Source organism: Harpia harpyja, chromosome 1 (assembly GCF_026419915.1).
Source record: "Harpia harpyja isolate bHarHar1 chromosome 1, bHarHar1 primary haplotype, whole genome shotgun sequence".
NCBI classification, from domain to species: Eukaryota; Metazoa; Chordata; class Aves; order Accipitriformes; family Accipitridae; genus Harpia; species Harpia harpyja.
In genome coordinates, this window is record NC_068940.1 from 86,991,667 (window position 1) to 87,005,380 (window position 13,714).

Consider the following 13,714-nt stretch of genomic DNA (forward strand, 5'->3'; position numbering starts at 1 on the left):
TGCCGTCATCTGCATTCCATATAAATATAGTCATATATCTATAAAGTAAGATCTGAAGGACAGGGGCATTCGATTGTTGCTCAAACATAGTCAATTTTTCATACGCATCATATTGTGGTTTACCCCGTATATTTAAAAAAGTTGTGTTCTGTTTCCCTTAATTATCCTGTGGTCTTTCTAAGATGGAATTATTCATATTGTTTGCTGTAATTCTATTATTTGTTATGTGGACATCCTAGCAAGAACATGGGTGGCCTTCAGAGATGCTTAAGCAAAATCATAAGGTTCATTGTACAAGAATCTAGTACCATATGTGAAATTTTGCTTTCGCTGATTGACATTTCACTAGAACTTAACAGCAAGAAAATGCTTTTTTTTTTTAATAATCACCACATACACCTATTTGCTGATATCAGCTAATAACTTAAACTGCTTTGCCTTCTGAGTATGAGTTTTCCCATGCATACGTGAATGTGATTCCCCCCCAGTAACAGATTTGTAAGGAAAAATGAATAATTCTGTTCAGCTGTATCTTGTTAGTACAAAATAATGTTCTGATCAGTTTGGATCCAGAGGTTCACTGGAATTTGCAGGCAAGAACATCTGGGAAATGGTCTGGATGGGACTGTCCTTAGTGTGTGGAGGGAGAAAATACAATGCAACTGATATCATTGCCTCTAACCGTTGTTGCCTGGTCAGCACAGCAATAAAATCTGAGATCTTTCTGTAATCAAATGCCTCCCAGTAAAATGCATACCTTTAAAAAAAACCCAAACACCACAAGTTGTGCTGTTTCTTTTGGGGCTATTTTAAATAAACCTGGACATCTGTGTCTGTAAGTCCGGTGGGAGAGATTAGTCCTGCCAGTTACACAACATGTTTTGTGGATCAGCTTGCTTCGTGACAATTGACAGTGTTGTCCCTGCACTTCTGTGGTAGATTTTATGACGTGAATGAAATGCTATTCAATTTAAATAAGGTCTACTTTAGCAAAATCAAAGAGGAAACAAGAAGGAACTGCTATTGAGATCATAGGCTATGATGATTTTGAAAATGAACAAGACATAAAAATACTGAAGCCTTTTCAAATCATAAAAAAGATCCATGCCTGTAGACAACTAACAAAACGCGAGAGGTTATAAAAGAGCACATTTGTGTTACTGTGCCAACTTCAGCAACAAACATTTCCTTTTCTTCTGCATGAGGAAAGAAACAATAAGCCATCATTTTTGTTCTACCCTTTGTAAAGTCAAAAACTTTGAACAGGAAGGGACATGCTAACTGCATGAATTACTGCTGATTATAGATAGAATAATTATTACAGAAGGAGTGATGGAAGGAGAGCAGTGCAAATCTAGAGTGAAATTCTGCTTTCCTTAAAAAAGTTTACAATATTTTTGTAACAAGTGTTTCAGCCTAATTGAAATCAGTTAAGGATAAATGTAAAATAAATGTAAATAAATGTAAATAAAATGTAAATAAAAATTAAGATACTAAATTCCCTGTTTTCCAAAACAGAGATGAACTGGAATACTATTGAAAGCCAGTAGGAGTCAGACTTCTTAAAGCATGAAAAGCCTGTCTTGCATTTAGTGTTGGCTTCTGACTCTAACCTGGCCAGGGAAGCCAGCATTGTGTCTCTGGAGTATCTTTGAGAGGGTTTGAGTACAAACGTATTTGAGTTGTGGTATAGCAGCATGTATACAATCTACATGGGCAATAGGCGTGACCCGGAAAAGATTATGCATCTTGGGTTTCTCTCTCATTTTATAGTTCTTATCTGTCCATGAATACTTTGGGGACTGACTTCATGTAAAGCAAGGTGAACACAAAGAGACTGTTGAATGCTTGTAAGCAGAAAAACTAGTTATGTAATTAGCTTTCTGCTTATATGCTTCAATTTGAAAGCCTAAAACCCCTGGATATTTATTGGCGGTAATGGAAAACTGCATACAGTACAAAGATGGAAGTGGTTAGATTTTATAAAAATGTATATTGTTTAAAAAAAGGCAGATACTAGCTTAATAACTCCTTGTAGTGCCAGGCATATAAGCACAAATAACATTGAGTTAATTTTTTTGTTTGACACTATTTTCATACAATATTTTTCATCCTAGAAAAGATATCTTTCTGCCTTTGTAACAAATCAAGTTTTGTGATCTCTGCTGCTAAACTGGACAGTGGCAAGAACTAGTAAATGTTCAGAAATGCTCATCAGCCTGCCATCCATCTCTTACATTCTTGAAATCTTTCTCTTGTATTTCTCCTCTCAAAGCCTTGTCCTTCTTTGCTGCCATGTCATAGGTGCTCCTCTTCTGTGTGGTATGGATGATGCCCATCATCCACCTACCTGCTTTCTGCTGGCTCCTTGTTCACTCTCTTCCTAATTATCTTTAGGACTCTCATCCAAACAATAATTGCCTTACTAATTAGCACAGCAGAGCAGCAATCTCAGCAACATCTTTGTAATACTCCTGTCCCCTCAGCAGAAGTCCAGTGGTGACAGCAGCAGTGGTATAGTTGATAAGTTTGGGTGGTATATTCCTTAAGCAGAAATTGATTCCCTCATAAATTGGAGGAAATATGGCTTTTAACTGAGCATAACCGGATGAGTTTAAGGAGAGAATTAATACTATTTCCAAACAATAGAGCAGAGAGGAAAAAGCAGGCTTTAGCCAGTGCAGTTCCTGAAGAAAACAAATTGTCAGGGACGACATGGGCTCATTTTTATTTCTTTGGTGAGAGTTAGCACAACATGTTTTGAGACTTTAAGACTTGCAGAACTGGAGTTTCCATTCTTGTGTCTTTCATCGCTGCAGGTGCTGGAGACTCTCTTGTGACCAGAAACTTGCTAGGGATGTGTTGGAAGGAATCTCTTTATCTGAGGGGTTTTACAAAGTTGGTTGATCCTGGTAGCATATTAATAATGTTGCTTTACAGCAATGTGAGGCATTGCTTCTCTTAACATTTTTGAATGAGTTGACTATTGTATAGCACATCTATAAATACAGGTCTGCCTAAGGTGTATATTGGCTTTTTTTTTGACGAGAATTCTGTTATATTTCCAAAGCGGCAGATTCTTTTGAAATCCTGAACTCCTGAGTCCTGTATGAACAGGAGCACAGGCACTATACCCAGGGAGGTGATCACCCCCCTCTGCACAGCACTCGTTCGAACATACCTGCTTTACTGTGACCAGTTTTGGTGCCCCAAAAGAATAAAGACATGGATAAATCAGAGAGGGTTCAGTGGAGGGCTCCCAGGATGGTTGGGGTTGGATCACTTGGCCTGGAGGGACAGGCTGAGGGACCGGGGCTTGTTCAGCCTTGAGACGAGATGGCTTCGGGGGGAAACCAAGGGCCCCCCCGGCATCTACAAGGAGCTTATTAAAAGCATGGAGCCAGGCTCTTCAGAGGTGCATGGTGGGAGGGCAAGAGACAAACACTGGAAATTGAAAGAAGAGAGGTTCAGGCTGGATATAAGAGCAAACATCTTCACCGTGAGGATAGTCTGTCAATGGGACGGGTTTTCCCAGAGAGCTTGTGCAGTCTCTGTCCTTGCAGGTTTTCAAGGCCCAGCTGGATAAAGGCCTGAACAAGCTAGTCTGCTCTCACAGCTTGAGCAGGAGTTTGGACCACAGATCTCCTGAGCCCCCTTTCTGCCTTGTGGTCCTGAGAACAAGATGTAGTACGTTGTCATAGCTCTGACACGAGAGGCATTCTTTTTTCAGATTTTGGATTTATCAGCAAATCAAGCATGTACTTTGTGTCAATAGATAAAAGATATGTCAAAAGATAACTAGTGGTCCAAAATTTGGTGCTTCTTCTAGAGGAGGAAATGGCTTAGCGAGAGATATGTCGTAACGTGTTTTCCTGACCCAGACAAAGTCTGTTCTGAATCAGAAAGAAGTCTGTTCCTGATGTTTCTTTTATGTCTGAAAACCAGAAAATGTTTGGTCTTCTAAGTCACAATAATTTTAAAAACCTAAGTTCACTTATTATCCTGGAAAGTGGCCATTGTACTGTACTAAGCTTTGAATGTTCCAGAACACAAAACATATTCCAACATTGAGATAGGAAAGATCACAAGACCATGTGCTGCTTTTATGATTTCCTTTAATTTTTCTATTGCAATTCATTTATATTTTATTTTCCTTCAGATTAGCATCTAATCATTGTCACCATCTTCAGTAGCAGGCACATTTCTGTTTCCAGGTTGTCTAAAACATATACTTCTCTTTTAACTCTCCCATCTTTATTTAAGTGATCGTATCTCAGTAGTGCTAATATAAATCCATATTACAAGATGTGTTTTAGCTTTAAGAAAATATTCTTAGATTTATTGATTATTAGAGATTATATACTATCAGATAGTTTCCTACAACCTTTTGCTAATTTGTTTTTTGTAAACAAGTGTTGTGTACACTCTTCGCATTCTTATGTTCACTTGCAGATCGAAAACAGAGGCAGTAACATACAGAGACTTCAGTCTTGGTTGTTAGTAAAGAGATGGCGATAGTGCTCTAAAAGTGCAGTAGGAAGGACTCATGAGTCAGAATCACAAACTCCATCTTGCTCTCCCTCTTTCAAAAGGCAGTTGGTGGAGCTGTACAACAGTGACAGCCACGTGGATTGGGATGGGAGAATCAGGCGTGCAGTGCTTGCTTTAGCTTTTCTCCCTTGGATGAGTATCACACACCGCACCCTTGATACCCTCACCCGCTCTGTGTGGATGCACTAGGTTTGGTATCTTTTACAGTCAAATCTAAAAGAGCCAATGGATGTGAACAGCTGACATAATGAAATCTATACATTAACTGGTGTATTTTGGTTTTAGAACAAAAACTGTGAAGATACATGCTGGAGAGAGAGAATTTTCCAAGATCATTATTTTGATATGTGATAGACAAGAGGGACAAAAGGCCTTTCCAGAGACTTTTCCATCGATGAGAAAGTATTACACACTGTTGTGTTCTCGAAATCAGATGAGAATAATTGTAATATCTGCATGGTGTAAGGAGCCTCATCCTCTTGGGAAAATTACAAGTAGTTTGCTTTGGTTTATGCTAGACCTGGAGGATAGGTAATGCGTATAAAGAAACAGACCTGATATTTTTCAAGCAGCATATGTGATGATGAAGGCTGGAACAAAGGACTAATGCCTGAAACCAAAAGGACTCATGTGGCTTCTGACACACTTGGAAACTAAGCTTAGATTTAGCCCACTGATGAGGATATATGTATTTTATGTAGCATTTTTATCCAGAAGTAAATGGTGCCATGCAGTGTGAAAGCTGCTCACTTGGTGTTTCTGGCAGTATCAGAGGAAACAAGGTTGCAGATGCTTAAAGGTTGATTGTGCCTGCCAGAGATACCTGGGCCAAGACACAAATGAACTGCTGTTTTACAAGCTTGAGATTTCAGTGAACCTGGGTTAGGGAAATTTAATTAATTAATTCCTTAGTCTTCACTGTGTGCAATTTAACAAAGGTGTTGATAAGAAAACCTCTCCTAATATAAGCAGTGAGCAAATTGCAGTGTTTTATGTCATGACAGTCATTGATTGCTGTTAGCAAAAGATCATGACTAGGAAATCAAGATTTCAGTAGTAGATAATGGGCTGGAAAATAAACTTATCAGAGGTTGAAAAATATTGTCGACAACTACTGTATGACAGCGGTTTCTTCAGAGTACATGCTTGCCAAACTAACTCATGAAGATATATGGAAAAAAGATAATTATTTAAACAGATGGATACTGTATTTACAGTATGAAAATGAAGGGTAGCAAGCAAAAATATGTATTAAAGTGGTTGTTACATTTGAGATAGTAAAATAGGGAAGACTTCACTGTATATACTTAACCTCAACACTTTTAACAAGTTAAAAAGCAAACAAGCAAACTAACCCCCAAACCTTCCATTTGTTATCTGGAGTAGATTAAAAATGTTACATTGGAATACCAAGTAGGGATTGTACATATAGAAATAATCTGATAAAATGCAAAGAAAATATTTTTTTCCTTCAAAATTCACCATTGCTAACAGAATTTCATGCTAAATTTTCAAGGAAGTTATTTTTAAGTATGCAGAAAATCTTAATGACTTGAACCAAAATCCCAGATAAAAATATACTGAAGATCTGGAACAGAGAATCTAAATTGGCACTTTTAACTGAGCTGAGACAAATTGAGATGATGGTTGCCATGCTTTCCTTCAAATTCTTTCCTTTTCTAGTTGTCTTTCTGTTTCCTTGTTGTCATCCCAGATGTGTTTTCCATTTTTCCTCTTTTTCAATGAGCCCTTGTAATTTTGTGGCTGACCCAATCTTTGTCTTTCTCTCTGTGCTCTTGTATCAACACATAGCATTTTATATTTTAAATCTTTTTTCGAGTTGTCTTTCTGCAATTTAAAATCCTTCCTTTGTGATATCAGCTGTTGATTAATTAATACAGCCAAAAGTTATATTTTCATTTTTTCCCTCAAAGTCTTCAGTTTTTCACCTGCGTCTGTCTCAGTAAACACGACCACAGTTCAGCTTGTTGTTATTAATAATCTTGGTTTACCTTTGCTTAAGGGCTTAGACATATAACGAAGTTACCAGAGCTTTAAAAAGTTATCATGAGTCAACCAACTTGTGTTAATATCCATGTGTGTGCTGACAGTCTGAGACAAAAGTGAGATGATTCAGGTTCATGCAGCTTGCAATCATTTCCTTGGGTGTATTTTTCTTCCTTCGACACTTGTCTCTGAGTTGTTCCACTGGCAACATCTTAGCTCTGTCATTGCTCTGACTTTTCCTTACAGCTCAAAACCATCAATAATTTAATCCCATCCTCTAGATCCAATTAATTGTCTTGAAAAATCAAATCCCGTTTTTTTTCTTTAGTTTGGGGGATTTTTTTTTGTTTTTAAAGTTCTCAATTATGGGATTATATTGTTGATAAAGCATATTTTGATAAGCTAGGAGACCTCCTTATATTCCTATCATTGCCCTCTTCCTCAAAAGCACTTTCTCTTTTTTCATAAGTGTGAGAATCTGTCAGAATATACAGAGCTACCAGATTATCCTCCTTCAGAGGTTTTCACAGAACTAATCCCTGCCATAATACATATAGAAAACTTAGTTAAACAACAACCCACCATGGTTATGCAAGAGGTGAGTCATAATGCTGGTATTGAATATTTAAAAATGCTTTATTTTCTATTGCATTGCTACCTTGATCCCTTTCTTATTCCTTTTTTTCCTGCTCATATTCTCTCATCCTTTAGATTGCAAGTTCATTTAGGCGGGGTTTTTCATTCACTTTGTGACTCTACAGTGCCTGGTACAATAGGGTCTCAAGCAGTTTTCCCTTTTAGATGGTTTTTACAGAAAATGGTAAACTATAACACACCAGAGCATCCCACAGATTTGGGGAAGGCTTAGCTCTGACTGAGGGGTCTGTCTGTTTGTTTGCTAACCAGGCTGAGCTCTGCAGCAGCCCTTTTGGAAACAATTTGCATATTGCCAAAGTTTTTCTGCAGAGTTGCCATGAAAAGGCTATAATTCCTCTAAAAGTACCTACTCATGCTACTTTTCCTTAGCAAAACAACAGGAAAGCAAAATTTAGGCTAATGTGAAATGTGAGTGCAAACGTGTGGAGTTTTTTGGTGTGGGGGGTTATTTTGTTCTTTGTTGTTTTGTTTTTCCCTGATAAAGTACCTGGTACAACTGTTTACCTGGTTCGTGAGTCCCAAAATCTAGGCTTCTGCAAACCTAAGAGCTATTTTAAAAACCTGTGCTTTCATCCAGCTGTCGATTGGATTAGCGCCTTGGAAACCTGTTAATGTTGAGCTGGGTGCTGAGATCAAGCTTGCCAAAGTCATGTTAAGGGTAAAGAGAAGACTGGTTTCCTATATAATCTCCTTTTTAATCACATTGCCACCCTAAAGCTTCCAGCTGTTCTAAAATTTCACTCCTCCTGTTATTTGAACGTCCCCCATGGCATGCCATAGCAATGCCCAATTAGCTCTAAACAACAACAAAATTCTAATCAAGATTGGTTTTGTTTTTTAAATGCAAACATAGCAGAGGATTTCAGCGACTACTGTAGGAGCTGGTAGCTCTCCTTGTATAGAAATTGTGGGAGAGCACAGTTTTACAGCATTTAAGTGTAAAAGTGTTTGTAGTGGGCAAATGGCCAAGTGCTGCAGGGCCCATGCCAAGGACCAGAGAGGACATCAGGACTAGACTTGGCAGTTGCCACACTGTGAAGTGTCCATGGCCCTTAAACAAAGAGTCAACAATTCCTGCTTGATATCCCCTTAATGAACACATGATCTCTTTCCTTTTTCCTTTGTTAAAATGTAGCTCTTCACTTTGTCATGCACACCTAATATACATATACAACAATTAATTGGAATTAATTTGGTCTTTCCATAAAAATTCTGTCCTCAACTAATTAACATCAATATAACATTGTGTAGCATTCTCAGAGCAGCATTTTGTGCTTTCTTCAACATCGTTCAAAATAATGACGTTTAAACATCTGGAGAAAACTTCATAGGTAAGAAATTTTCACATTCACCAGCTGTGGCCACTCTGCCAAACTGAGGTCCCTACTGATGCATTTGTGGGAGTGCTTCTCATTTTCTAATTGTGTGGCTCATACATTTCAGGTTGGTCAGTTTATGATGAAACAGGACAATCTGTATTCCCTGCTGGCATTTTATAATTTGCCAATGTCAGCAGTTTCACTTCATGCTAAACTTCAACATTTCACATTTTACCTTTGTTCTGAATCAGTTTTAAATACTTTAAGTGAAACGAAAATTTTATGGAAATAACCTTTCAACATTGTTTTTCCTTTACCTTATTTTGTAGTACACAAGAAGTGGTAGCACATCACAAGGACATAATATACCATCTCAAATCATGTCCTAGCAGGACACGTGATGTTGTTCTTACTATTTCAACAAGATTAGAAGATAAACACTTAGCAATATATCTGTATAAATTCTGAATATTGAGGTGAATTGTTCTTCTTATTGGCACAGGGAGGCCCGAGATTTCCATATTCAAAGTATAAATCAATGGAGACATAAAGATATTTCTCCTTCTGGATTTAAAATTGCCTTCCACATTAAATGAATGAAGAGATGAAAAATATATCTAGGAGAAGAACCCGGTATTATAAATGAAGAGTTTCTATATATGTGCAGTCACATGTATTTCCTTATTTCTTGTAAAATCTTGTTGTATGTTTGCTTACAGCTTCATGCCTTCATTTAATAAACAATCATATAAAAAGACTCTACTTGAAGGAACTTGTTTGATCTTTCTAAGAAGAGAATTATTTGAGAATTTTCAGTAATTTGGAAAGTTACCTGTCCTAATGATATCCAGTTCATGTGGATTACCCTGTTAAAGAGAAACTCATGGTGCTCAGAGGATCACTTTTCTTTTTTATGAGGAAGACATAATATAAAGGCCATGACTGAATTTGTGAGTGTAATGATAGCTATATTAACCCAGTGAGAATTTATTACAGTAACAGACCAAACACATCAACAGATTTTGCACTATGAATGTAACACTGCAGTCAAAACCTGTACTTAAGCTCTAACTGTACTGACCAAAGTTAAGCGTGGGTACAGAAAACTAACAAGAAAGAATAAGAGATCTAGAGGCACCACCTAATTTAACTAAGGAGTTTCTACCTGCAAGTAAAGGAGAATAATAAAAAAACCTCTTAGTTGAAGGACCAGTCTCTTGAAGATGATACACTTCTACAGTACTAAAGAAGATAAGACATGTATGGTCTTGAAGGAAAAAGGAGCTCAAATATGATCACATATGACCGCTAGCAGTGTGAAAAGCATGGGTTCATATTATAAGAATACCTCATAGAAGCTACTCATTTTATATAATAAGTGGTAAGATAGCTGGTAAATATTTGTCAAGCATGTCATTAAAACAAGAAATTATTTTTCAAACAAACTGGGTCTGTAAACCTCCCAAGTAAGGAGGAAAAGAAAAGGAAAAAAGAATAAATAGATGGGGTAATTATGAACATGCCTTATCTCACTTTTATTAGACAGTTTCCCATGAAAGATGAGGAATTGGGGGCTACAGTAGCATATATTACATACATATATTACTGCAGCTCTTCCATATTTCAGTGGAAGGAGATGGAGACCTGCAGAATCTCAGAAAGGCTGAATTTCAGAAGCTCTTGGGAAAAGATCCATACTGTTCTCTAGAGCAACCCCAAAACCCTGTGTAACCCAGGGAAGAAATGTAGTTTCCTTAGCTCATGAATGGACAATGCACATCCACTTGGCCCTATTTTCCTTGAATAGTCAAGGTATTTGCACTGTAGTGTCATCATATTTTTTATCTAAGTTTGAATTTTTTTTATCTTAAAGTGGTTTAATACATTCCTAAATAAAATAATAAAAAATAATAAAAATCGTCAGTAGTTTATAAAATGAATTAATGGTAATTGTATGCACCCTCTTTTCCTGGATTGCCCTGATGTCAGGCTTTGAGGTTTTTTTCCATATTCAAGAAGTGAAGAAGTTCCCAACTTCTGCTTCCCACGGAAAATTTACATGACCGTGTCTGTCCTACTGGGAAAATAAATGTAATGTTGAGTTCAATTCATGTGATTTGTCAATATAATTAAAATAAACTGAATCATTATGATTTTTTGGATGTGTATTGGGACTGTGGCCAACACAAGACATGACCAGCACTGTAAATGATCTCTGTGGCCTGGAAGATGGAATTCCAATTTTAGCAATTCAGGCCTGACCCAAAAGGCATTTTGCCCCCTTAGGGGAGATAGGAATTATGTTTCTGTGCTTCATGACTTTTTTTTTTAATAGGGTGAGGACTAGTTAGGCAGTATCCACTCTGGACAGCAGAATGAACAATAGTAAAAGTGAAGCCATGCCACTTGGTTGGTGGAAAATATGATGTGTTCACTGTGGAAGTGCTGTAGAAAGCTAACACCCACAGTGGCCGTTGTGCAATTGCCGTGTCAGGCTTAATGGCTGGTTTGTTTGTTTTATTTAAAGGTAGTGTTGCTTTTGGGTTGGTTTGTGACACTGTGCCTCACTTGCAGGCAGAGTGGCACGGAGGAACTGCAGCGCTGGTGGGGAAGGGCTTGGATGTGCCCTTTCTGAAGGGGGTTGAGTGTTGAGGGACCCCAGAGTGTCCTGGGGGCTGGGACTCTATGGGGGAGTTCATCACAGTCTCAGCTTTCATTAATGCTGTGACAACGTCAATAGTTTTGACCACAGGCCACTGTTGTGTCAACCATAATAGGATTTAAACTCTAAACTTCTGTCTGCTTGTTGCTGCTCGTCTGTTGCCACTGTTTCCATCGGGGAGCTGCGTCTGAAGTTGTGGCAAAGGGAAATTTTAAAGAATAGCCAAATTTGAAAGGCTCTGGGGAGGTGACAGGGCCTCTGGGTATTTTCTTAACGGACAAGATTTTTTGAAAAAGTCAAGAGAAGTTTGTGTGTATTTCTTTTCTGCTTCTTTTGCTTTAGCTCAGTAGGCGTTTTAGTTTTGGAAGATCACTGTATCATAGCAGATGTATCTGGTCTCCTGTAAGCAAAATATCCCTTGGAGAATAATTTTCTTTTGGTCAGTTCAGAGACAGCTTATTAAACTCTATTCTGTAACTATTACGGGCTTCAGGAAAGAAAAGAATAAAACATTTGGAAAGTTAAAATTTACCTTTATTTTAAACTGTCAGTTTAGTGTTTGCTCTAATAGTGGTTAATGTAGGCTGCCGCATCACTTGTGATTGGGCAATTTTGTTGTTATGCAGACACAAACCATGGCAGGATTCGGTCCTTCTTGGGACATGCTGACATACTATGACATGAGCATGACCACTGTTCTCAGCTGTAATCTCTATTCTCTGTTTTTCTTGTAACTGTGAATTTATATCAAAGGCAGGATCTGCAGTAAGCTACAGTGATCTTTTTCAACTAGAATGTTGCATGTCTGTCAGTGAATCATAAATGCCCTAGAAAACATGCCTTAGTATGTTATTCCCCTGTCAGTTTATGAAAGGAAAGAGGGTGACTGAAAAGCAGAATACAGAAGTTCAGTGTTTTGTTTGGCTTTTGCCATATTAGGATCTAATATTTATGTGTTAAGTGGTCTGTTGCAGTTATTCTTTGCTTCTTTCCTCTGCTAATGTCAGGAAAATATAAGCAGTGACTACGGGGTTAAGCTCCTGCTCAACAGGCATATTTTTGGATTTACGTTTTTTGTAAGAGAGCTCGGAGTGGAGCTCAGCGCTTTGCAGCGGAGGGAAGCGCTGCGTGACAGAGCCGAGCGTCCAAGGGAAACGTGGCTCACAGCAGACATACATGACGGGAACGAGACGCTGTACCAGCTCTTCCAGTTTCACAGGGACCTTGCGTTTTCCAGCTGTTTACCCTTGAGATGTAAAATGGCAATTTGGCATAGGCTAACAACCTGGTGTGATGTGAGCATCTGCGTAAAAGGCTGCACATATGGAGCATGCCCAGTGATATGAACAGCCTGTTACCCCACCCCCAGCCAATCTAGGAAGAGATGAAATGAACTTTGCACTTGCAAATGTCACTGAATACATTTTGCACAGGATTTTAAAAGGTTCTCTTCTAAGCACTATTTTTAACAGCCAAATCCGCCCCCCAAAACAGAAAGGAAAAAGCCCTAGGTATTTTTCTGTGATCGATCTCAGTTTATGATCAACTGAAGCATCTCTCACAACATTTACCTGAAGTCTGGTTTATTTTACGTTTTTATCATTCAGGTTGAGATTTTTGGAGGTGGTGTGGATTTTTGGGGGTTTTTGGATTTTTTTTTTTTTTTTTAACTGGCATGAGAAAATTTGATAATTTAATTGCAGTAGAATACTTGGAAACAGTGAGGCTACAAGCTTGAAAGGCAGAGGGAAGAGAAGGAAGGCTCTCACAGCAGAGCATGGATAGGAAAGGAGCAGTGATTCTGCGGTGCTCAGTGTGCACATGTTTTATGAGATCAGTGCCGGGCGCTGCAGCTGCGGACAATAACTGAGCTGTCTGGCTAATGAAGGCCACCTGGATCAGGCTTCTGAAAAGAGCCAAAGGAGGACGTCTGAAGAATTCTGATATCTGTGTAAGCCCTACGTTTTCATTATCAGCATATATTATATGTATTGCAGAGAGGGAGAGAAAAAAAGACGGTGAGGAGAGGACAGTTGTTTTCATTCTGATTGAATTAGTAGAACTCTATTTTGTATGCAGGGAGATGCAGAGGGAAAGCAGAGCTGTCATTATTTATAGAGCTGTTCTGGCATTGTGACTGCTTCCATTGTGGCGATACAGGGACATGTGTTGAGTCCAGACGGATTTTATTAGTTGGAAGTTGATTTGTGGTCATTTGCATGTTTTGCTGAAGGGCAGAGATGGATACGAGCCATTTGCAGTTCTGATGGGGAAAGTGTGTCAGGTAAAGAGGTTGCCCTAAAATAAAAACAGATAGCAGAGGTTAAATCTGTTAGCAGTGATATTGTGTAATGGTGATTATTGATACTAAATTTGCATTTTGATTATAAAAAGTCTGTTTCCTTGCTAATACTGTCACTGTTTAGAGTTTTAATTTTTATGGAGCCATCCTTGAAGCTGCTGTGTGTCCTTCAGCCCTGCACTGCACCACTGCTGTAACTCTACAGAGCAACTGGCT

The 13,714-nt window shown here is 38.3% G+C and overlaps 1 protein-coding gene across 13 annotated transcripts in view; it reads left to right on the forward strand.

Annotated features, from left to right (window-relative positions):
• CACNB2 (calcium voltage-gated channel auxiliary subunit beta 2) overlaps positions 1 to 13,714 on the forward strand; it is a 268,848-nt gene that overhangs the window by 159,301 nt on the left and 95,833 nt on the right. Inside the window, exon 1 of one of the 13 annotated variants that reach the window (XM_052803798.1) lies at positions 12,652 to 13,147. The exons of 9 other annotated variants lie outside the window; for them this stretch is intronic. In XM_052803798.1, the coding sequence (XP_052659758.1) occupies positions 13,079 to 13,147 (69 nt within the window). In that variant the 5' untranslated portion in view covers positions 12,652 to 13,078. Of the gene's footprint in view, positions 1 to 12,651; positions 13,148 to 13,434; positions 13,481 to 13,714 lie in introns of those variants that run through there. 3 more of the 13 variants (XM_052803809.1, XM_052803845.1, XM_052803834.1) reach the window with 3 other exon arrangements.